This window comes from Vicugna pacos, chromosome 6 (genome assembly GCF_048564905.1).
Source record: "Vicugna pacos chromosome 6, VicPac4, whole genome shotgun sequence".
Lineage (NCBI taxonomy): Eukaryota > Metazoa > Chordata > Mammalia > Artiodactyla > Camelidae > Vicugna > Vicugna pacos.
In genome coordinates, this window is record NC_132992.1 from 70,985,279 (window position 1) to 71,009,119 (window position 23,841).

General features: G+C 47.7%; 1 protein-coding gene across 12 annotated transcripts; it reads right to left on the bottom strand.

Moving 5' to 3' along the window:
- Positions 1–3,448: 3,448 nt before the first annotated feature.
- Positions 3,449–17,916, bottom strand: ABCD4 (ATP binding cassette subfamily D member 4). Of its 12 annotated transcripts, XM_015240771.3 has the most exons (20): positions 17,719–17,909; positions 15,475–15,593; positions 15,191–15,318; positions 13,795–13,934; positions 12,458–12,574; positions 11,830–11,955; positions 11,092–11,142; positions 9,454–9,548; positions 9,105–9,226; positions 8,935–9,026; positions 8,671–8,760; positions 8,199–8,261; positions 6,912–7,120; positions 6,670–6,761; positions 6,216–6,252; positions 5,770–5,819; positions 5,266–5,318; positions 4,873–4,949; positions 4,123–4,238; positions 3,449–3,957 (listed from the first exon to the last, which is right to left on the bottom strand). In XM_015240771.3, the coding sequence occupies exons 1-20, from the start codon at positions 17,766–17,768 to the stop codon at positions 3,889–3,891; spliced, it is 1,896 nt and encodes a 631-aa protein (XP_015096257.2). In that variant the 5' UTR covers positions 17,769–17,909; the 3' UTR covers positions 3,449–3,888. The 12 variants fall into 12 exon arrangements, 11 of the variants coding, with proteins under 11 accessions (XP_015096257.2, XP_006206128.2, XP_072819513.1 ...); XM_006206066.4 differs by lacking the exon at positions 8,199–8,261; XM_072963412.1 differs by lacking the exons at positions 15,191–15,318; positions 15,475–15,593 and adding an exon at positions 13,085–13,237 and having other exon boundaries at positions 17,719–17,870.
- Positions 17,917–23,841: the final 5,925 nt, after the last annotated feature.

A 23,841-nucleotide genomic window follows, 5' to 3' on the forward strand; every position in this document is an offset into this window, starting at 1 on the left:
GGTAATGCTAACCTAATACAATGAGTTAGGAAGTGCTCCTCTGCTTCTGTTTTCTGGAATATTTTGAGAAGGATTGATGTGAAATATTTTTTAAATGTTTGGTAGAACTCACTAGTGAAGCCAATAATACTGAGATCATTGGCTGGGAGGTTTTTGATTACTGATTCAAACATTTGTTATAGATCTACTCAGATTTTGTTTCTCTTTTAGACAGTTTTGGTAGTTTGTGTGCTTCCAAGAATACATGAGGAACAAGGCTCTCAGCAAGACCAACCTGGTCCATCCCTGAAGGCGGAGAAGGTTAATGGGCTTGAGGAGAGGGATGTGGATGCAGCCTGGCAGGCCCAGTATTTCGGACTTTAGTACAGTGAACAGCTAACCTGCATTTTTAAGGTCCTTCAGGCTGCTTTGCGAAGGATGTAGGGGATGGGAGAAGCACAGAGGGACCAGGGACGAGGCTGCCACAGTTGTCCAGGTGGGCTTGGTGGTGGCCTCAAAGGAGGGTAGGGGTGGACTTCAGATGTATTTTGGAAGCAGAACCCGTGAGATGTACTGGTAGATAGAATGGGGAATGGAGGTCCTGAGGGTCTCAGGTCTCTGGCCTGAACTCAGGGTGGACAGTGGAAATGCCATTCCCTGAGATGGGCAAGGTGAATGCAGCAGGTGGGGGTGGACCAGGGGCTCAGGAGTTCTGCTTTGAACTTGAGATTCCTAAGTAAGTCATTTCAGGTCCTGAGGCTCAGACTCAACCTTGGGTAAAAAAGAAAGGAAGCATCTTCTTCACAGGATTCTTTGAAAAATGTGGCAGGAGATTGGCTTCCCTTAAGCATGAAGCTCTGCACAAGCCACAAATCTCTTCCTCAGTTTGACTCTGGGACTTGCTCTCGTTCTCCTCTTCACCCACGTGGTCTGGCAGTTCTGGGCCTGGGGGCAGGGATGATTTCATGCTAGGTAAAGGTCTCTGCCCTGTCTTTGGACTTTCCCAAGGAAACCTCCCCCAGAGGTATCTGACCCTCAGAACTCTTACCTACAGACAGGCAAATCTGCTGGCCCGCTGTCTAGCCTGACCCTGCCAAGGCTTGAGGCCAGTGCACCCCAGCACATGTCCCCTGTTTGATGCCTGTCCACACTTCACCCTACCTCCTGGGAGGATGGTCACTGCTGCCTCCCAGTCCTGGGCTCCCTTTCAGCTGTCTTGTTCTCCAGACACCGATTCTCCTGACAACTCCCTGTCTCCAGGGGTTCCTCCCTGACCCAGGATTTAGCCCAGGGCCACCCATCATCCTAACACCTAGATAAGATGTCAGGAGTTCTTGGCAACGAGACAATGTTTCTGGGAAGCCAGTCTTTACAGAGGGCAGCTGGCATTGCTCTTCCCTGGCTTCCTGGGAGACTGGTCCAGTTCTGTCCTGGATGTAGAACACAGCACAGCTCCCTGCAGACTGGGGCAGAACAGAGACTAGTTTGTTGCCTCCCACCCCCAAATGACTAGGGTGCTACAAGTAGATATGGTAAGCTGATACTTGATGGAGATGACAAAAAAATGCTTTTCTGCCCTGTTCCACAGCCCCAGGACTCCTCAGAAGAGTGATGAGGTGGACATAAAGAAAGCATTTCTATGTATCATCTATGTGGGTCTGTGTAGATCCCTGGGTGGCAGAATGAGACTTAAGTTTAGGAACTTATTTGCCTGGCTGATTTAAAAATATTTAAAATAAACATTGTTGTCCTTATCATATACTAAGGACACACAACCTGACTTTTCCTCACGCAGGTTTGTATCCATTCACTTGAAACTCTCAGTAGCCTTCATCTCTGAGATGAGTGATGGATAAGGGTATACCTTCCCTCTAAGAACAGCTTTCTTTTGGCAGAGTTTCTGCAAGGAAGAACGCTGAGTATTTGAGTACTAAGAAGAGAAACAGCACTGGGAACAAGTTCAAGGCAAAGGAAATAGCAAATGCAAAGACCCTGAGTTAGAAACTAACTTGGTCTCTAAATTAATTGTCAGCAGATGCAATTGTGAAAAAGGTTTCGGAGATGAAGGAGCTTGTAAGGATGAAGCAAATCAGTGAGGCAATGCAGTCACCAAAAAGGCTCAGGGGAGCTTCAGCTATATTGACAAAAGGACAGAAATTAAACCAGAGAAGGAGTCCTTCCACACCCGAATCCCACAATTTAAAACACCCCCAAGGAGTGGGAGTCAGGGGGATCCTCAGGAAGACAGGTGTCCCCTTAGCCTAAGGAAGAGCTTTCTTCAGTTAGAGAGGTCTGAGGATGGGCGGTCCTGACGGCTAGAGGTGTCTGAACAGAGGCCAGAAGACCTCTTGGCAGGATATGGTTGGGAGATTCAAGTATGGGAAGGTTTCTGAAGCAGATGACAACCTTGACAGTCTGTTTAAGCCCCATGAGAAGGGCTGCCACAGGCCTTCCAAATGCTGACATCCTGTAGGTCCCTAGGGAGGCTTTTCCGGGGACTGCACATGCCATTCAACCTAGTTGGGTGCCAACTAGAGTTCTCTCAGCTCGGCACCTGGACATGCCGCTTTAGCACCCCTACTCAGCAGAGCTAGGAACAGGCTCGAGGCCTCCATGCCAGCCAAGCCGTGGAGGGAGGGGGAAGACTTCAGTTACCCAGGGACTCCCACCCCACATCTGTGATCATTTTCAGTGGTACCAACAGGCATTAAATAACCTTGTCTTATAGAGAAAATCATTTCCTTTCTGGTTCCCATTCCAGCTCTCCAAATCTACTACGGAGAAGATTCTCGGTTGGGTGCTAGCACGTCTAACTCCTCTGTAACATCCCGTAACAGGAGAGCAAGCCTCAGGCTCAGTCTTTGCAGGCAAGGTATCGATTGCGCTGCCGCTTCATAACGCTGTTAATATTCTTTTGTGCAGTTGCTTTCTACTTATATTAAGTGTAAACTTTCCTTTAAAAATGCATTTAAAGTAAAGAAATGAATTAACTTAAAAATATTAAGTAACTAGCAGTACAAGTACAGGGATCTGGCAAAAATCACAAAGGTGATGCCTGACAATTGAACTTTAGGGAACATTGTTCTGGATTAAGGGCTACGGGCTCTATAACTTTCCATCTAATGCTTTTGTGTTTCTGGGGTTTTGTCTGTTGAACTTGTTTTTCCCTAATATAGATTATTAAAAAAAATTCAACTTATTTTATTTAGCTGACTGATGAGAAAGGGAATTATTTTCATTTGGGCTAATAAAGAAAAACAGAAGGGCCCTCGAGGTCAATGGCTCAGGGACAACTGGCAATTGTGGAGTGGGGAGATGCAAGTGAAGTGAAGAACCCTGGGCAGAAGGTTCCAGCACAGTGGAAAGTGCTGCTCCCTCCCCTCAGACTCTCAAGTATAAGTCAGAGAGCCAATTAAAAAGATCACCTTATGATGGGGAAGAAAGAGAAAGAGGGAAAAGTTTTTTAAAAAAGTTTTTTAAAAAAAAGTTTATCTTTTCTTTTTCAAAAAGTTACAAAATTTAAACAATTAATTGATTAAAGTTAAAAACCTATGGTTGCAAAACAGAACTGATCTAAAAGATTTCTGGGTCTCTTGACTCCAAGTCCAATACTCTCTCCATTTTGACCCTTCATTTCTTGTAGATCCCATACTTTCAGGTTTTTCTTTAGTGTAATCAGCACTTCAAGTGTACAAAGCTCTGGCTGAAGCAGCAGGAGGAGCCCTGGCGGGACTGTGTCCCACGAAGGCTGTATGTGGGCTGAGCCCACTGCTGCCAGAGCTCCCCACACAGGACCCGTGATGCAAACCTGGGCCTCATTCCTCACCCCATCAGCCCTCCTGGTCTCTCCTGGAGACTCGACCTCCAAGAGCTTGGCTCTCCTTCTGGTGGCCAGCCACATCCTTGGCTTCATTCCATTTTGATTCTGGTCAGCTCCCACCTTCCTTCTCCACAGAGTTTCAGAACCAAGGAGTGAAACTACAAGAGACCATCACCACACAGAAATCAGGCTGCCCGGGCTGTGACAATAGGAGCCTGCCCTCTCTCCCACCTCCATTCTCCACTTTGAGGGGCTTCTGGCCTTGGCCAGGCCCAGTCTTTGGGTTCTTCCTCCTCCTGAGGCCATCCCATGAGCACGGGTACCTTCTCAAGGCTGCGCCGATGCCCCACGCTGACAAATGTCATGCCCAGCTGCTGGCCGACGCGGTAGAGCTCGCTCTCCACCTCCTCAGTCAGGGCACTGGTGGCTTCATCAAGCACTGAGGGCAGAACCCAGTGGGAAGAGATGGAGTCCTGTTTCCAGACCCACCTCTGCTTCTCCCCAGCCCACCTCCAGTTGGAACCTGGGGGGCTGCTGAAAGCTGCTCTGGCTTACAGGAGCCCTGCCTTAGGGAAAGCATAGGCCAAAGGCATAGAGGGCTAGGCTTTGTCTGGGAAGCCTTCAGCCAGTGGCAGGACAAAATCCCTCAGCTTTCTAGAGATAAGCACCAACCACTGCCTAGGATCACTCAATCCAGGGAATCCTCATTCCCCCAAGGATGTCAGTTCTTGGAAAAGTCCACACCTGCCACCCTCTGCCAGGCACAGCTGGGAGGAATGGCCATTCACGGATGGCAGAGCCTGAGGAACATAAAATCAGAAGCCCTTTCAAGGCTGGCTCCAGCTGTTGCACTGGCTTAAGAATCAGCAGTTTAACATTTATCTGAGGATGCCAAGCACTGCTGCCTCGTGGGCAGAGCCCTGCCGTCCTCTCCGGCAGGGACACAGATGCCCAGCCATGCACAGGTATGCTCTCCTCCCCGTACAAATGCCTCTCCAGGTATACACACGCTGCTACACCAGTGAGCACGCACAGTACCTGGCTGGAACATGCACCTACAGGGTGAACCTCACCTGCATACTTTGGCTGCAGGTAGAAGAGCCGGGCAAAGGAGAGCCTCTGCATCTCTCCAGGGGACAGAACATCATACCTGAGGAAAGGGAGCGAGAGGCCTTCTGGAGGAAGGAGGATATAGCTTGGCTTTTGCACACAATGGGTCTGGGCAGGAAGAGGTTCTCACTGCAGACAGGCTGCCCCAGGATGGACGTCACTCCCCTTTCCACCACAGCCCCGCTGCCCACACAAGGCAAGGCCAAAACTCTGCACCCAAGGACAAGAACCGTGCCCTTGATGGACAAGCAAACCCTGGCATTTGGTGTCAGAAGCCATTCCATCCCTTGACTGGGCCCCTGGAACCCACCGTCTTTGGGGAAGCTGGATCTAGAGCACCCTGACCTCCTTCTTACCAGTTCCAATCGACCTGCTGGTCCAGACCCTCTGTCCTGGCTACCAAGCTGGACTGTAACACATCCAGAGGAAATGATGTCCGTGAAAGGGTCCATCCTCCATCCGTTTTCTGCCATCCTGAGGCACCTCCTCAGTCCCACCACGCACACCCGAGACAGATCTACCCCCGGTGGTGTACACAGTGGGGGCTGGGGGAGCAATCTGCCCCAAGCAGAGAGGAGCAGTCCACTGATTACACTGTTTAGATTTGCTGGAGTGTGGTGACAATAAAAAGCAGGCTAATGTAGTTTTATTATTGTTTTAAAATTTGCTAGATAGTGGACGCTGCTTGTTACCTGCACCTGGCCAACAGCTTCCACTGCTACTTTATACGCCCACTCCCCCACCCCAGGTTCATACTTCCAGCCCTGGGCCAGGGACAGTAGAGCTGGCTCTGCTCGCCCAGCACCTGTGGTCTGTGCTACCAGGTGGGCTTGGACCTCAGGGTCCCTGCCCTCACTTACCAGGCCTGCCAACTCCAAGAACCTCATGATCCTTTCATCATCCGTAGAACCTGTAAAACACAGAAACCTTCTTCAAGAAATCAGTTCCTCTGGGTAGCCACAATAAATGGCGCATATCATAGCAGAAGGGCAGGGGTGGGGGCCCCAGAATGTGGGCCAAGGCTCTGAAGTGACAGGTTACAGTACTTAATAAACAAGACAAAGGTCAGGTGAAGGAAGTAATCCCTTCCTCTCCTCCAGTGGGGGGAGGTGTCTCTCTTCCAGGAGGGGAAGACAGAACAAGATGAGGTCAGCATACAGACCCCAAAATAGTAAACAAAGGAGAAGGGGATCCAACCTGAAACCAGCAGCCTGGCTGGGGCCCCTCCCAAAAGGCACAGGTGAGGCCATGGTCAAGAAGAGAAGGGACAATGGGACAGAAGGACATGTCCCGAGGCCCAGCTCACCTGAATCCGGGTAGATCTCCTTTAAGGGATATATCACCTGATAAAACAAAAATCACATGGACCTAGGACAAGGGCCAAGGAGAGGTGGGGCTGCACACCCTCCCTCAGCAACAGTCCCAGGAACCGTCCGAGGAGAGTAAGCAGCACCCTGGCTGAGGGTCTGGTGGGAGAGGCTGGGCTGGCAGACAGCAGGGCAGGGCCCCCAGGACCCAAGCTGGTGCTCAGCAAACGTGTGTGATATTCGGCTTATGGCCCCCAAAGGTTAACCTGCCCCCAGGAGTTGCTCTGAGTACATGGCCTGATCCATAGATATGAAGAAAACGTCCTTAGAGCCAGGGAGTTCCTGGGCACACGCCACTTTATACCTTGCCTGCTGTCCCACGACTCTCTAGGCCGAGACCTAGCATACCACCAGGAGTCCCAGTGGGGTGGGAGGAGTGGGCCCTGGGCTGACCTGTTCTCGGAGGGTCCCGTCAGTGAAGAAGGGCTTCTGTGGCAGGAACAGCACCCCATGGGGTCCAAAGTCTGTCAGCATCTGCACTGAGCCTGCCGAACTCAGAGAAAACTCCATTTTGAGATCTCCAAGAGAAGGTAACTGCCCCTTAACTCCCTTTCCCCACCAAAAAAGGCTTGATTCTTACACACATACCCTCATAGGCCAAGGCTGGCTCAGAGGCAGGGAAGGCTGGTTCTCACCTCGTGTGCTTGCCCAGAGGCCGCCCAGAACCCGGAGCAAAGAGGTCTTGCCCGTGCCTGTGTTGCCTGTGATAAGCAGGCTCTGCCCCTCGGAGATCTTCAGGCTCAGGTCCTTGATTAAGGGTTTGTTAGACGAGGGGGCGGAGATGCAGACCCGCTCAAGGAGAAAAGCGGTGTCTGTCGGCTCTGCTCCTGGCCATCCTGGGCCTCTGGGGTCAGAGAAGGGAGGAGTGGGGAAGATGATAGGGTCAGTATTGCTGGTGGTGGTGTGGGGGGTGTCCTTCTCCTTGGGGGGCACCACCTCTGGACTGGGGGGTTGTTATGGGCTGAACTATGGCCTCAAAATCATATGTTAAAATTCCAACCCCTAGTACCTTAGAATGGAACTACATTTGGAGAGTCTTTAGAGGCAATTACATCAAAAGGAGGCCCTTGGGGTAGGGCCCAAATCCAGTATGACTGGTGTCCTTTTAAGAAGAGGGAGAGACACCAGGGGTGCACAAGCACAGAGAAAAGGCCACGTAAGGACACTGTGAGAAGACAGCCATCTACAAGCCAAGGAGTAAGGCCTCAGGAGAAACCAACCCTGCTGACACCTTGATCCTGGACTTCCAGCCTCCAGAACTGTGGGAAAAAAAACCTCTGTTCTTTAAGCTACCCAGTCTGTGGTACTTTGTTATGGCAGCCTTAGCCAATGGAGATGGAGTTGGACACCTGTTCTGTGGCAGGCTGGGCAAAGTCCTGCCCATGACTGATCTTAATCAGCCTTAACAGCCATGAACCACAGCTAATATCCTCACTTGGCGGGTGAGGAAACTGAGTGAGAAGGCTAAGTGACTTGCTCAAGGGTACAGAGCTGCATCTGTTGAATTCTAACGCTGGTGGGTTTTCATGGCATCAGTGTGATTCCTGGTAAAAATGGGAGTGGAAATACTTAATACTTTTTGGAGTGTCTGGCTTTCCATAGATGCCCATCTGCCCCACAGAACAGCAACTCTGGATTTCTACAGCCCTCATAACTCCACCCCACCCCCACCTCCGGGCTCACAGTACATGAAGCTTTAATTGTGAATAGGGGCAACAGTTAAGGCATTAGCTCCTAAGAAGAGAGTTGAGTGTAGGCCCTGAAATTCAGCCTGTTTGCATTTTTGAAAGCTTACTCTGTGGCCACCATCCAAACACTTTCCACAAATGATTTCTGACCTTCACAACAACCTTTAGAGGAAGGTTTCATTAATGCCTCCTTTACAGGGATGAAGAAACTCGGACACAGAACAGTTAATTTACCCAAAACAAGGAGGACAGGAAACAATTCCTTGATGCACAGAAAGGTCAGAAACATCACAGAGCCTGCAAAATATACAAATAAAGATACCTCTGGGTCTGAGTGAGGCATGGGGGACAAAGAGCAGACACGCCCCAGGGAAAGGGGCAGGCGGCAGGGCTCAGGGGGAGGAGGAGGGAGCAAAGGCAGAGGAGGGATACTATTCTGATTCCTGTTTTATCTCAGGCCCAGGCAGTGTGTGCGCTTGGCTTCCATCAGCTGGGGGTTGGCGTAAATTAACACAGATGCCAGAACAACAACACTGACTGTGAACGTTTACAATGTACCTGGCACAAGACAGAGATTTCTTTCATTTGCTCTGTACAACTCTGCTGCTCAGCTAGGAAGGGGCCAGGCTCCTGGGTGAACCCAGGCCGGACGTTTCCACAGCCTGAAATCTCAACCACTGCACTGAACGGCCAGCCCAGCGCTCACCTGTCCAAGTTCCACTCACTCTCGTCCAGGATCTCATCATCCTTCGATTTCAGGGACATGTCCAGCAGGGTCTCCTGAAGCTCCCCGATCCTGGGCAAGAAGTGAAACCTGAGGAGGGTCTGGGGGCCCAGGTGAAGGTGTTACACCTTTTTCTCTCTCATGCCCACTAGTGTATGGTGACTTTTTCTGCTCCTTTTTCACTCAGCTACTTCTCCCAGTAGCGCATGCTCTGCTCAGGACCTGAGGGGTCAGATGCAGCCTCACCTGTGTGTGTAACCAGCCACGTCGGAGAGTGTGGCGGAGAGGTCGATGAGCCGGGTGAAGCAGTTGGTGAGGTACAGGCACACAAAGGCATTCTGGACAGGACGGAGGGCAGTGAGTGCAGGGCTTGATCCCGAGACCCTGGCACGTGGGTTCCCAGGAGGGGTTCTCACCTTGCTGACCAGGCTGCTGAGCTCCGTGGGGCTCAGGTCTCCATAGACGCCACTAAAAATGGGGATTGCGATCACGACGTAACTCAGGATGCCGCCCAGATAGTCAAACATGTTGATGCCGACTGGGGAAGACAGAGAGACCCAGGATAGGAGACCCCGGAACCATTCATGTGCTCTGAGGGGAACGGGAAGCCAAGCAGGGTCAAGCTGTTCCCTAGATCCTCACTCACCTGAGGTTGCCTCACGGCAAAGGCAAACTGATCAGCACAGAGAGGAGAGGGAGGCGTAGGGAGGGAAGTAGACTGTCCCCACCCTGTGGGTCCTGCCTCCCAGGGCTCCCTCCACCTACTGTACAGCCAGAGCTCTTTGGATATCAGCTCCCTCTGGGTCTGAAGGAGTCTCTGCAGCCTGCGGTCTGTCCTCATGTGCTCCACGTGCCCAGCTCTGATGAGAAAGGCTGGGGTGTCCATGGGGCCTGGAGAGCCTCAGCCCGGCTAGGGGGCCCCCGTGCCTCCTCACGCTCCTTCAGAGACCAAGCCCACCCAAGTGATCTTCCCCTCAGACCCTTTTGGCACTAGCAGCCAGTCATTGCTTCAACCATTCAACATGGTATTGTCTGTGGAAAGAACAGGAATTCCAGACTGAGCAGATCTGGCTCAAATCCCGGCTCTGGCCAGTTACTAGCAATGACAGGTTACTTAAGCCTCTGAGTCTCAGTTTGCTCATCTATAAAATGGAGCTTACAATACCTACATAATAGGCTAGTGTGAGAATTCCTGAATTCAAGGTGCCAGGCACATGAGGGGCTCCCGGTAAATAATAGCTGATATTATTAAACAAATATACACGGAGCAGTCACTAGGTGGCAGGCTTGGTGCTGGTCAGCCAGTGAGACAGGCGGATAAAACAGTCCCTGTCCTTCAGGAGCAACCAGTTCAAGGGGCAGGCAGATGCACTGCATTCTTTCCCTGGAATGCGGAAGGCGTTACGCAAGCAGTGTCTTCAGGGCTATGGAAGCAAACAAACTTGACCACAGGGGAGCCTGGGAAAGCACCCAGAGAAGGTGACTTGGAACTTCAAGGATGGGCAGAAATTCTCCAGGTAAAAGTGATGGGGGGAGGACAGGAACATTTCAGATTTTGCATCGAAAAGGACAGCAAGGCTGCAGAAGAACAAACTCAGGGCCCCAGGAACCAACCTGTTTTCTCCAGAGGCCAGAGTTTCATGAGCCAAGGCTGCAGAATCTAAGAACAACTTAGCACACCCTTCCCTACCTGCCCCACACAACCAATCCTTCTCAGAGATTCCTGGTATTCTTGGTGCCTCCAAGTGGTGGCAGCTGCAAACCGCAGTGGAGAGGGACAGAAGAGCAAAGTCCCAGGGCTATTAGATCCAGGTCATCCAAGGAGTAACTGCCACTCCTTAAACACAAACCCCTGGGCCCGTCCAAACACTGAGTCCAGAGTCTTTACAAGAGGCAGAGCCCAGGGACCTGCCCTGGCCCGGGGGGGAAGGAATGGGATTTCACAACACTGCTGTCAGGAGATCCCTATGCTCCACTTGGAGTGTCTGTAGGAAGCAGGTCTCCCGATCTGAGAGGCTCCATCCCCTCCCATGCTACAGAGACAAAGGATCAGCCTTGGACATTAGGTACTCGCGGAAAGTCATTTTAGAGACAGAAAAGCAGAGGCAGAAGCAATGCTTTACAGTCATTAGCAAGATTCAATCTTTTCACTCTCACAACAAATTTAGGCCCAATGCTAGGCCACTAAAAGGAACGACCATTTCAGAAGCAAAGCCATGGACCTCAGGACAAGGCAGACACAGACAGCGAGAGATAATGCGGAGAGGGTCACAGCCAAGTGTGAGGCGGCTGGCCCCCGGGCTCAGTGATGGTAGGAGGCTTGTACAATTCATCTTTCCTTCTCCACCAGCTCCACAACCAGCTCTGACAAGGCAGAACGGGAACTATCCCCACTAGACTCACCTGAAAAAGGCAGCAGGCTCAGCATTCACTCGGATCTGCATGTGCTTGAACCTGGGCAGACCACAAGGAAATGTGTGCTGACAATAGGCAGGACTGGTCCCTCTCCTTTCAGAGTCCTGGATCAAGAAGACCTCCATGCAAAGAGGGGCCTGGCTCCACCTAGAAACTGTGGCTGCCTCAGCCCAACCCTCCCCTGGACTGTCACATGGTAGGAGATTCCAGGCCAGGGTCGGGTGGTAGGAATCCTGCAGACAGGGCACCCCTTGCCCTTTCCAAAGAGGATAGGTACATGCCTGCCACAGCACCTCCTCCTCCCAGGGCCAGGTCTGAAGGAGCGGGCCAAGAAGTACAGAGTAGGGGCTGGATCCACTGGCTGACTTGAATCAGGGTGGCTGGGACAGAAGCAAGTGAGAAGGCCAAGGGACAATGATCATGATGGCCAACCAGACACCGTTCTCAGTGCTTCTCGCAAAGTACTGTATAATCTCATAAATCCTCCACTGTATAATCTCATAAATCTTCAGTGTATAATCTTATAAATCCTCACAATTCTCTCCCTTGGTAACAGTACCATCCCCATTTCTGAGATGGGAAAACTGATATTTAGAGAAGCTAAAGACCTCGCCCAAGAGCATGTGACTAGTGCCTGGTATAACTGGAATTTGAACTTAGACAGTCTTTCTCCTGGTCCCTTAACCACTGCGCCCAGCCCAGAAACTTCAAGCAAGGGAGACATACCTGAAATCCCCTTCCAGCTTCTCTTGCTGCATCAGCTTCGCCACAATGGGACCCATCAACATTTTGTTCATCATGGTTCCCAGGATGAAATACCCGAAGATGCTCACAGGACCAAGCCAGCCTGTGCTGGAAGGCAGAGAGGAGAGTGTGGGAAGCTACACATCCCCGCAGGCCTCAGCCCTGACTCCAGCCTCCTTTTGGGCAGCCCTTGTCCTATCTCAGACCCCTCGGGGACCTCTGGTACCTTGTCTAAGCTGTCAGGGGGCCTCGAATCCCTGTGACTTTGACACAACACAGGACCAAAGGGAGGGCAGGGGCTCAAGCATGCCGGGTAGACTTCTTGGGGTACAGGTGGGAAGGAGGGAAGACTAGCCTCTGTTTTTTTGGGGGGGGGTTGGATAGTTAGGTTTATTTATTTATTTATTTTAATGGAGGTACTGGGGATTGAACCCGGGACCTAGTGCATGCTAAGCACGCACTCTACCACTGAGCTATACCCTCCCCCTCATCTAAGACTAGCCTCTCTTGGACCCTGACCTGGGAGAGCTGACTCCCACCCAATGTGTGAGGGACTTTGCAGAACTGCCAGGCAGGGGAGGAGGAGGGACTCTGGCAAGAGAAGCATCACCTTTGGAAGCACTGATAGGTGTAGTAGATGAGGGTGAAGGGGGAGACGATCAGCTTGCTGGCCATGCTGCTGAGCTGCCGGCAGAACCGTTCCACATCCTGGCTGATGCGCTGGTCCCTGGAGGCAATGACACAGTGACTGGACCCAGGGAGCTGGGCTCAAGAGTTCAGAGAGATAAGACAGTTCCATGTTATCTTGTTTTCAGACCTTGCCTTTCAGTGTTGCCAGCAACAACCCCATGAGAAGATGGACGCAGACAAAGGCTGGTTTTCTAGAGGCAGTGAAACCTTTAGCATCTTCAAACAGGGTTCTGGATAGTTGCTCCTTATAGTGCTTCAGTTTACCCCTCAGAAAAAGTGGCAACTGAAAGGTTCAGCACCCAAGGGTCCTGAGCCAGCTCTGGGCAGAGCCAAAGAAAGACCTGAGTCTCTGAATGATCAGGAAAGCTATCCCATTTATCTCCCTCCTCCAGTCTCTCTCTTCTAATCCTGAGCCTGCCCCCATTTCAGCTATCAGGCTGTGGAAGCTCTGTGCAGGTTAAGCCAGAGAAGAGGCCTAGAAGTTAATAAGCAGCCGTCTCCCAAGAATCTATGCTTCAAAACTCAGCTTGAGCTGAGGAAAGGTTACCTCAGGCAAAAAAGTGCTTGGGAGGGTGGGGAGTGAGAATGAAGAGAGACTCCATACATCCCATCATGCCACCAGGGCCACAATGACTCCAATTCCGAGAGAGATGTGACCTTGGGCAAGTTACTTGCATTCTCTGGGCCTCAGTCTTCTCACCTGCAAATAGCAATGGCTAACTTACATCAGCCCCCTTGCTATGTGCCAGGCACCGTACGTGTGCATTACAGGCACATGGACGTGAATCATACCATTTCATCCTCATTACATCCTTTGAGACAGGAACTATTATTATCCTCATTTTACAGAAAGGGAACCTGGGGCTTAATGAGCTGAGATGACAGAATGGGGATTGGAATCTCAGAGTGAGCCCTAGAGAGCAGTAATTTTTTACTGCTGAAAACCAGAAACCTGGTTTTCTAGCTTTTTCTACCAAAGACACTTCCTTCAGACGGTGCCTTTGCTGGAAGCCCAGGATATGAAATGGACAAAAGGGAGCTACTCTTGGCTTCTTCTTTTTAGTTCCCTGTCCTCAGATCTGAAGCCCCTCCAGGGTCCTCTGCAGAACACCCTCCCACCCCTGCCCATGGCTCTGGGCAGCAACATTTGTAGGTAACTGTAGATGATCTCATGGGGTCTGACACCGCGACTCTCCAGGGCTGAGCCAGTTGGAAGAACCATGCAGAGGGTAGCAAGGACCGAGAGGGGGCACCTACGGGTTATCGATGTCGTCCTGCAGCACGTTAAGGGTGTAGTACACGCGGCCCCGGAAGTAGAGGCGGTGGAGGTGCTCCGTGAGGCCCTTCCTCCAGCTCACATACAGCAGGTTGCAGGTGAACTGGTCAAAGCTCTTCAGCTGTGCAGTGGGGGAGGCAAGGGGGAAGGGAGAGATGCAAGTCTTCCTGTGAGTCTCAGAGCCAAGCTCAGGCTGACGGAAAGCCTGTTGACCGGGTCCCAGCCCACTCGACTGTGTACTCAGCACTTCGGCCTGCTAAAGCATCAAGTCATGGGATTCCTCATTCACTCATGTGTTCATTCCTTCTCCAAACACTGAAAAGCTTACCAAAAGCAAGGCCCTCTAGCCGCCCCCCATACACTGTACTCTGAGAGCAGATGAGCTTCTGGAGATTAGGGGACAACATCTTCTTCTTTATTTTATTTTATTTTATTAACATTTTTTATTGAGTTATAGTCATTTTACAATATTGTGTCAAATAAGGGACAATATCTTCTATTCCACTTAAGGTCTTACTTTTCTGTCCCCTAAAACTTGGAATAGGGTTCTGTATACACAGGTGCTTACTGACCAAAGACCCATCAAAAGTTGTCAAAATGTGATGAGATGTGGCTTCCTCAAGAAAACAGGTAGCGCAGCCTGACAGAGAACATTAGGCTGAGTCCTAGCAGAGCCCTGACTCTCACCATTCCATTTATGGAACATCTATATGCTAAGCACACAGGAAATAACAAGGAGCTCACAGTCTAGCAAGGAAACAATCACAAGGGTGTAAGGAATGTCAGAGCAGAGGTAAACTCAAAGTATTAGTATTTGAAGGGGCAGAGTTTGGTGGAGGAAATATGAAAGAGAAAGTCGAAGAGGACTTGAAGGAGATGACAGTGGAGGAATCGTGAAAAGTGAGCAGATGTAAAGCAAGTGAACAAGGGGTGGGGAAACGAGGCCACGATGCAAGAAAGCAACAGGTGCAAACGCTGGGAGATGTGACATGTGCCAGGCTCAGTCACAGCCTCAGCGCCCCCCAACCCAGGACAGCAGTAGCTCTGGCTGCTGAGCCCAATTTTTCAGTGCTCTGAGCTCTCTGCAGCAAGGGTTCTGTGAATGGAAGGGACAATGATCAATGATCGTTTCCACTAATGCTGAATTAAACCAGAACGCTGTGGTCTAGCCCTAAGAGCTTAAAATACTTGGGGAATTGGTCTATGTGGGCCATCAGCAAGATCAATGCCCTGCCTAGAATTCTGACCCCACGTTCCCAGAAAAGGGAGGGGATATACACCCACAGCTTGGTTCCTGCTTCCTGGTGGCCAAGCCCCACCAAGCATTCCACCCATTCTAGGCTGGGGACGAACAAAGACACAGGCAGAAGCCCTTACCATGGACTCGAGGACGATGAGCATGACAGCCAGGAATGTCAGGGTCTTAAACCCATCCAAGTCTTTGTTTCCTAGGACCCCAAAGTACTGACTGGGAATTAAGCCAACCTGGTAGATCACCAGTTGTTCTGGGGGGAGGGAGAGGAGTCAGGAATCAGTGATGAGGGGTGATAAAAGACAACAGGGGGCGTCCTCTTGAGTCCTTGCCCTCTCAATACCCCACAAAGGAAAAGGACCCCACATCAGGGCTGCCCTCCTCCCATTAGCCTCGTTCAACCACTCACCCAGTAGGGCCACACACAAAAGGGTCAGGAATATCAAGGAATTCTGTGATGACCAAGAGGGAAACAACACTTTCTGTATCTGCAGGAACCGCTGGAGAAATTGCAGGTCTAACCTGGGCCTGAAGAAGAGAAGCAGGAGAAGCAGAGACAAGCCTAAGAAAACAATTGAGTCTTAGAGAGCAGTTACCTACCGAGTTCATCTGCGTTCTTCTGTGAGGGAAGTCCAGGCCATGCAGAAAGAATGGTTTACAAAAAGTGAAGATGATAGGCCAAAAACCCAAAGCTCCATTGTAGGTTGTGAAAGAAGACTTCAATAGAGCTTGCACGACGATGTCAGTGTAACACACCACTTAAAACTAGGAGTTCTCTGAGTAACTTTATATGGAAATACAAAGGTCCATGAATGGCTTAGGGCAATTGTGAGAAACAGGAAAGAAGGAGGAAGACCTAAATCATCAAGTTATTAAGACATATCCTATTACAGGACTGGAGTAGTAACAATGTGTGGTACTAATACATGAACAAAAAGATGAATGAAACAGAGAGACCAAAACCAAAAAAATCACCTATGTTTACAGGCACATAATAGAGGAAAACTCAAATAGTTTATAGAGGTAGATGTAATAGATAGATATAATAGATATGATGGAGGTTATATCACAAGAATGGACATATTAAACACATATTATGTGCCAACACCACATACTGTGTGCCCAGTAGGTCTACACATGTTCTACATGTATTAATTGATTTACTCATTGCAACCTTAAAAGATGGAGACTATATCCTATTTTACAGATAAGGAACTGAGGCTAAGGAAGTTGCCCTGTCACCCACCTAGTAAGTGGCAGCCTTATGGGTTTGAATGCAGGCAGCCTGGCTCCAAGAATCTGTGCTCTTAACAACAGTACATGGCTTCTCTAATTTTTAATTATTAATGAAGTTATTATTAATAGAAAATGGTGGAGGAAAATTTAGGTCACTACTTCAAACTATTTACAAAAATAAACTCTAAAAACTTCAAATGGACTAAAAATCTAAGTGTGAAAAGTAACACTAGTTAGTTAATAAAATGTAGAATATCTTGAGGGAAATAGAGGTTTTTCACAATTATAAGACCCTAAACCAGAAACTAAAAAGGGAGAAAACAAATACATTTAACGTAGAATTAAATATTTTTGTTCAACACATTGCCACAGATTAAGTTAAAAGATGTGGAGAAGGTATTTTTAGAGTGGAAAACAAGACAATACAATCTAGAGCATAAAGGAATTCCTGCAAGTCTGGAAGGCAGGAAATCCACAGAAAAGGATAAAAATAGACAGTTCAGAAAAGAGGAAACACAAACACTTAACACATGAAAATTAACAGAATGGGATACCACCTTACACTCATTAGATTGATAAATATTAGAAAACCAAACAATACCAAGCGTTGGAAGGGGATAAGGTGGGTGAAACAGGAAACTTTATGCAATCTGTTGGGAAGTCGAGTGTGACCATTCCAGAGAAACAATTTAGTAGAATTAAATGTGCCCGAGCATCCTACCCTCGGGTGAACAAGCCAAAGTAAATCACACATATCCACAAAAGAGACAAGTGGTTAAAAACTGGAAGCAATCTAGGTGTCCCTCACTAGGGGAATGTGTAAGTAAAACGGGGTCTAATGCACTTAGGTAGCACCATGCAGCACTCAGAAGTGAAAACCAGATTACTATGGCAAGGATAATCTCAACAACACAATGTTGAGTAAAAAGGTTTTGTTTTGTTTTGTTTTGTTTTAAATGACAGCGTATTATCATTTATACGAATTCAAAACCACTGTATATTTTTTATGGTAACATATACGCAAACTTCTGTGGGTGACTGAGAAGGGGAGTGAAATGGATTGAGAATAAGGAACGAAAGTAGGAAGATAAAATAAAACACAAGAGGGGCCTTGCACTGGCCCACAGTGGGCCAAGCACTGAGGATGTCCCTCTCGATTCCGTGCACTTGAGATTCTTTAAAAAACAAAACAAAGAAAAAAGCCAGATCCGAGGGACAGGACCTCACACCCAGAGAGCAGGGGCCGGCGGCCTCGAGTCTAAGGGGAGGTGGGCGCCCCTTCGGGAGCTCGTCTTTCGCCGGGGCCGGGCTCTTCAGGCGGCGCGGACAAGGGCGGAAGGCAGCTGAATCCTTTCCCCACACGGCCCCGAGTAGGACGCCCCGAGGCCCGGCCCTCCTCCCCAGCCGCCCCGCTCACCTGGCGCCAGCCCCAGGACCGGGCCTCCGGACCGCCATGACCCGGGACATCCGACAGACGCGGGAGCCCAGCAGCCCGGGGTCCGCTCCGGGTAGAGTCCGAAGGGCGCGCAGCCAGCCGAAGAGGGGCGGAGCCCCGGCCGCCGGCTACCACAGAGACAGAAGGATAGAGAGGAAGGCCCCGGGCGACGCAGCCGCTCCCAGAAGCCACCGACTTCTCTGAAAAATCAAGAGTGCAGAGTCTGTCGACCCGGCACCTAGAGCGCCCCCTTCTGGGTCTGGGAGGTTTCACCTTTGATGAGACGTAGCTGAGAATGTGACCGCTGTATTTCATGACAAGTGTTTTAAACTCTTAATATCCATGTTTCACACGTTCTCCCAAGGAAGCCAGAGTGATCTTTTAACAACATAAATCAGGCTTCCGACTGCAGTTAGAATAAAATCCAAACATTTCCATGGCACGAATGACCCGGCCCTCTTCATTGGGTCTTCATTGGCCACTTTATTTTGGGCTCAGGGTCTTTGCCTGGATCGCTCTTCTCCCTAACTTAGAGATTTCCATGGCTGACTCACTCTCATCATTAGATCAAATGTCAGCTGCTCATCCTACCTAGAATATGCCGTCCTTGCCCCATCATTCACTATTGCTTTACACCTTTATTTTCCTCATAATATTTATCACTGTCTGAAATAATCTTGTTTCTTTGCTTATTGTATGTCTTCCTCTATAAGAATAAATTTCATTGAGCAGGACTATGTCTTGCTCATCGCTGTGTTCTCAGTATCTCAAACATTGCTAGTACGTAGTAAGTGCTTACTAAATATTTGTTAAATGAATGAAATGCCTATCATCTGGCTGATTACAAGCAGCATGATCTCACAGCACGATTCTCTAAGTTTGAATCTGGATGTACCTTCCCACCTTCTTTCAATCCTTGTTAAGTGTCGACTATGTTCTAAACGTGCAACAAGATACATAGATCACCTGTCTTCATGGAGTTGACAGTCTAGCTGGGAAGGCCAACCAGTTGACAATTACAGTTGTCTTTATGAAGTGCTATGATAAAGGTACCATAAAGCAGGGTTTCTCAACCTTGGCACTGTTAACTTTTGGGGCCTGATAATTCTTTCTTGGGGGAATAGACAGACTGTCCTGTGTATTGCAGGATGCTGAGAAGTATTCCTGGCTGCTACCCACTAGATTCCTACAGCACTACCCCAGACCCTGTTGTGCCAACCAGAAATGTCTCCAGACATTGCCAGATGTCCCTTGTGGGGTTGGGCTGGGGAGGAGCAAAATTCCAGCCTTGCCCTACCCCCACCCTCACCCATCACCAAAAACCAATGTCCCAGAGCCACAGAGAGGGCCATCCAACTCAGAATGGGGAAAAAAGGAGTCCAGATTTTGTGGAAGAGGAGATAATGGAGTGATTCTTAAACATGGCAAGAGTTTAACTTATTCCCAGGTATGATTTCTGAAGTATGTCTTTGTTATTTTGAAAATCAAACAAATAAATACGTCAGGATACAATTTCTGAAAAATTAATATGGCAACGAAGTATCCAGGCAAGCAACCTCAGCTTGCTAGGGCAATCCAGGTTCACAGCTCTTTTACTCTCGCAGCTCTTTTACTCTCAAAAGTGTCCTACTTTGGTGTTTGGTGACATTACTTTTCAGGGCCCCTTAACACTGTATATTACTTTAAACTTTAAAAAGTATCACTCTAATATTAAACTGGACTTGAAGTATATTTCAGCTGTGAAAATATAGATGCAAATATCTGTACAGGAAAAACTATAATGAAATATAACAAAATGCTGTATATATCATATCATTCATCAATACTTCAGTTTATATTTCTAAATTATCTTTTAGTTAATTTCCAATACTTCAATCCTGAAGTGGGGATTATGCGAAACCTAATGAAACACTTAATATTTAAAAAAAAATTTCTTAGTATCAAATATCCTGTGTTTAAATTTCCAGTTGTAACTGTGATATTTACTTTTTTTTTTTTACAGTTTTTTAAAAAAATCAGGATCCAAATAAGATCCATGCATTGTAGTCAATTGATACGTATTTTGAAATCTTATGGTTACCAGGAAAAGGGAGTGGGAAGGGATAAATTTGGGAGTTTGAGATTTACAAATGTTAGCCACTATGTGTAAAAACAGATTTTAAAAAAAGCTTTTTCTGTATAGCACAGGGAACTATGTTCAATATCTTGTAATAACCTTTAATGAAAAAGAATTTGAAAATGAATACATGTATGTATATTTGTGACTGGGACATTGTGCTGTACACCAGAAATTGACACATTGTAACTGACTATACTTCAATTAAAAAAAAATACATATTTTGAGACTCTTAATCTATAGGCTCATCCTCCATCACCTTAGACTAACTACTATAATCTCTCTCCTATCTTGCAAAAACCTCCTAACTGATTCCCCCACTTGAATTCTTGCTACTGTTCTAATCCGGTTCCTACACAACAGTCAAGGGAGTCTGCAAAAATCAGATCAATGGCTTGCTTAAAACCCTTCAGTTATACGAAAGGCTCTGACTTCACCGACTACGTCAACCTTTGTGGGGGCTGGGAAGCAACTTTGTTCCCCTCTACTCTTTTATTTATTTCTACTTTTCCTTTTGTCTCCAGTATAATGTCCCTCCCCCTCAAATCCTCTCCTGACCACCTTCTCTGAAGGACTCTATTAGTCCTTCCCAAAGCCCCCAATCTTTAATCCTTATGGCACTTATCAAAACTTGTTATTATATTTTCATTTTGTGTGTTTACTTCATTAGTGCCTCTCCCTCCACAGCTCCAGAAGGGCAGGGACTAAGTCCATTGTGTTCACCACTGCTGTGTCCCTGTTGTTCAGAAACACTTAGAAAGGGCACAATAAATATTTGTTGAACCTGCTTTACCACGATGGAGAGGTTGTGAAACAAAGCACAATTCTTTCCCATTCTGATACAATGCTATATGGATGTGCTGGCATTTGTTCATTTTTTGACTGGGAATTGCATCACAAGCCTCAACAGAACAAGGAGAAATATTAAGAAAATAAAAATTCAACTTGATCTAAAAAAAAAATATGTGTGTATGCACATATATATATATATATATATATATTTGATGAGCCAGACAATCCCTGACCTCACGAAACACACAGGCCACTCTCTCTGCCCATACTGTTTATTACTAGGACTGAAATTCCCCCTTTCCAGCTACCAGACTTGGGGCTACTTCCTTGCTCTCATACAAAGACAAAGGGAGAACAAATTGGTTAAAAAAAAAAAGGAAAGGAATTTAGTAATAACTATCAAGCTTTGATGACACAGTAGTTTCACTTCCAGGAATTCTCTTATAGCTTTATTTACCCAAGAGCACAGAGGATTAATCACGAGGATGTTTCTGCAGTGTGGTAGGTAACAGCAAAACCCTAGAAACAAACAACCAGAGTTCCTATCAAAGGAGGAGTGGGTAAAAAAGTACGACACAATCACTTTATGGAATACACTTTGCAGCCCTTACTAAGAATGAGGGAAGCTACATTGCTGTGGTGGTTCGGAGCATGGACCTCAGAGCCAGATTGCATGGGTTCAAATCCCTGCTCTACCACCTAGTACCTGTGTGACCTGGGGCAAGTTGCCTGTTTCCTTCTCTGTAAAGTGGAGTAATATCACTCCTACCTCAGAGAGCTGTGGGGAAGTATCTAAATAGCACCTGGCAATGATCAGAGCTAAATGCTGTATTACATAGTTAATAGTTGCCCATGCTGCATGGTTTTGTTCATTTTTAATTAATTAGTTTAACTGAAAATTTAAAAACACACATGCTCAAAAAATTGACAAAGGATGATAGGGCATATAATGGAAAATACTACTTCTGTTTCCCACTGCAGAGGCAACTATGGTTCACGGTTTCTTAGGAATCTTTACAGAAATGTTGTATGTATATGCAAACGTATATGTGTGATTATTTTTCACACACATACACCCCTATTTTTTCCTTTTAAGCACTGTCTTGAAGCTTGCTTTTTAGATTTTATAATATATCTTGGAAGTGCTTCCATGTCATACAGACCTACCTCATTTTTTCCCACTGCACAGTATTCTACTGTATAGAAGAATCATTTATCCAAGTCCCTGTTGCTAGATATTTTAGTGGTTTAAAATCTCTTGCTATTACACTGAATGTTACAATGAATATCTTTGGATATAGCAAAAATATGACTAAGTTTAAAAGAAGGCATAATCTATATTTTGTTTAGAAAAAAAGCATGTTTGTGTGCATGAGTATACACTCATTTAAAATGATTGGAATCTGTAGGAATTAGGAATGCAAGAAATGGAGATAGCAAAAGACAATTTGAACAAAAGAGTCATGCTTGAAGTGGGTTGTTTTTTTCTTTTTTAAATGTGACCTGCACAGTACAATCTTCCCAGAGGTTGTCTCTCAATACAGAAGCAATCGCCTCATCTTCTGGTCTCCCAGCTCCTAGTTCACACCTCAGTAACAGGCAGAGTTGTTCCTTCCTGTCTCCCCTGCTAGCCTGCCTAGTCATCCTCACCTCCTGTAATACTCAGCCCAGTGCCTGGCACGTAGAAGGTGTTAATTAAACACTTCCGGAATGACTCAAGCTACTCCTCTGACCCTGGTTACCCTGTATATAAAATAAGAACGGTACAGTCGACCCACAGCTCACGCCATCATGAGAAATTACTGAACAATGTGAATGTTCTTGAAAAAAATGAAACGGTGTGATACTCAAGAATACTTAAGAATAACCGCTTAATCTGAAATTTATCCTTTGGGCTGCAGTGTAGCTGGTTCAAAGGCCAGTGGCAGCTTCCCCATGAGACTAGCCTGTTAAATGTGTTTCCAGACGAAAGAAAGATGGAGCAGGAGGGATGAAGTTGGTAGCTGAGCAGAGCCCTGTCGTCAAGTCTTTTAGATCTGAAACATCTGGGCTTGTTCCCATTCTAGAAGTAAATCATTTTGGAAAGATTTGCTCCCTGAGCTGCATGTCTGTTAAAAAGTTGAAGCCTTCATATTAGAAATCACCCAAGGACTCTCTGAGCATAGGGTAATCTTAGAGGAGTGAGGAGCTGAGGCTGTTGAGAATGGTGATTCATTCGACAGTCAATGAAAGTGTACTGAGCCCCTCTCTGTGTGTGCCTGGCATTGTTCTGGATGCTGGAGATACAGCAGTTTCAAAGCAAAGTCCCTGCCTTCAAGATCTTAAGCAGATACATCTAATAAACCAAAAAATTATATTAAATTATAAGTCAAAGTGCTAAAAAAACTATAGAGGGTGTTGAGTCCTGTGGGACATTCACTCTGAGATATTCAGCACCTTGATATTGACAGAGAAATGCTCTTGGATCACATCTGTGGAAGGGAGGGGCAGGAAGTAGGACTGGGCAGAGGGAGAAATCAAGCTGAGACGCAGGTCCAATGACAGCCTCAGCTGACTCCATGGGGAGCTCCAGAATGGGAACGGCCCATCTGAGTTGCCTCCTTTCTGCTTGGCCCCACTCCGTTCTTGGATGTGAGCTACCTAGGGAAGGTCGTGGCCTTGGGCAAGTCCCCTCTGTGGCTGTGGCAATCTTTGAAGGGACTGACAGCTGAAGGCCGTCTGCTGACTGCACTCCCAGCAGCTGGGGCGACAAGTCTTTCCTTCAGGAAGGAGCTCTGGGCTGCACATCTCCATGCCTGTCACACAGGGTGTAGGGGGAGAGAGGGATCGGGGCGGCAGTGCTCCTTGAGATAGAGTGGTCAAGCAAGGCCTCTCTGAGCAGCAACCCTGAGTGAAGTGAGGAAAGATCATTCTAAACGAAGGGAACAGCAAATGCAGATGCCCTGAGGAGGGAATGCTCTTGACATATTCAAGGAACAGCGAAGAATTCAGCAGCCTGGAGTGCAATGAGCAAGGGGAGAGTGGCTGGAAATGAGGGCCAGATCATGTGGAGTCTCACAAACCATCATAAGGACTTTGGATTTTATGTTTGGTGTTATAAGAAGCCACTGGAAGGTTGAAAACAGAAGAGTGACAAGATTTGGTTTATTATTTAAAAGGATCACTCTGCTTGCTGTCGCATGGAGAAGGGGGCGCTG

What these genes read in the sequence shown, in the direction of transcription:
- ABCD4 (XM_015240771.3), bottom strand. Translation starts at nt 17,768, where the DNA reads ATGTCCCGGGTCATGGCGGTCCGGAGGCCCGGTCCTGGGGCTGGCGCC. An exon ending in ACCTATCAGTGCTTCCAAAG is followed by an intron (nt 11,956 to 12,457) that starts GTGATGCTTCTC and finishes TCTGCCTTCCAG; the next exon opens with CACAGGCTGGCTTGGTCCTG. An exon ending in CCTGCAGCCAAAGTATGCAG is followed by an intron (nt 4,239 to 4,872) that starts GTGAGGTTCACC and finishes TTCTGCCCTCAG; the next exon opens with TGCTTGATGAAGCCACCAGT.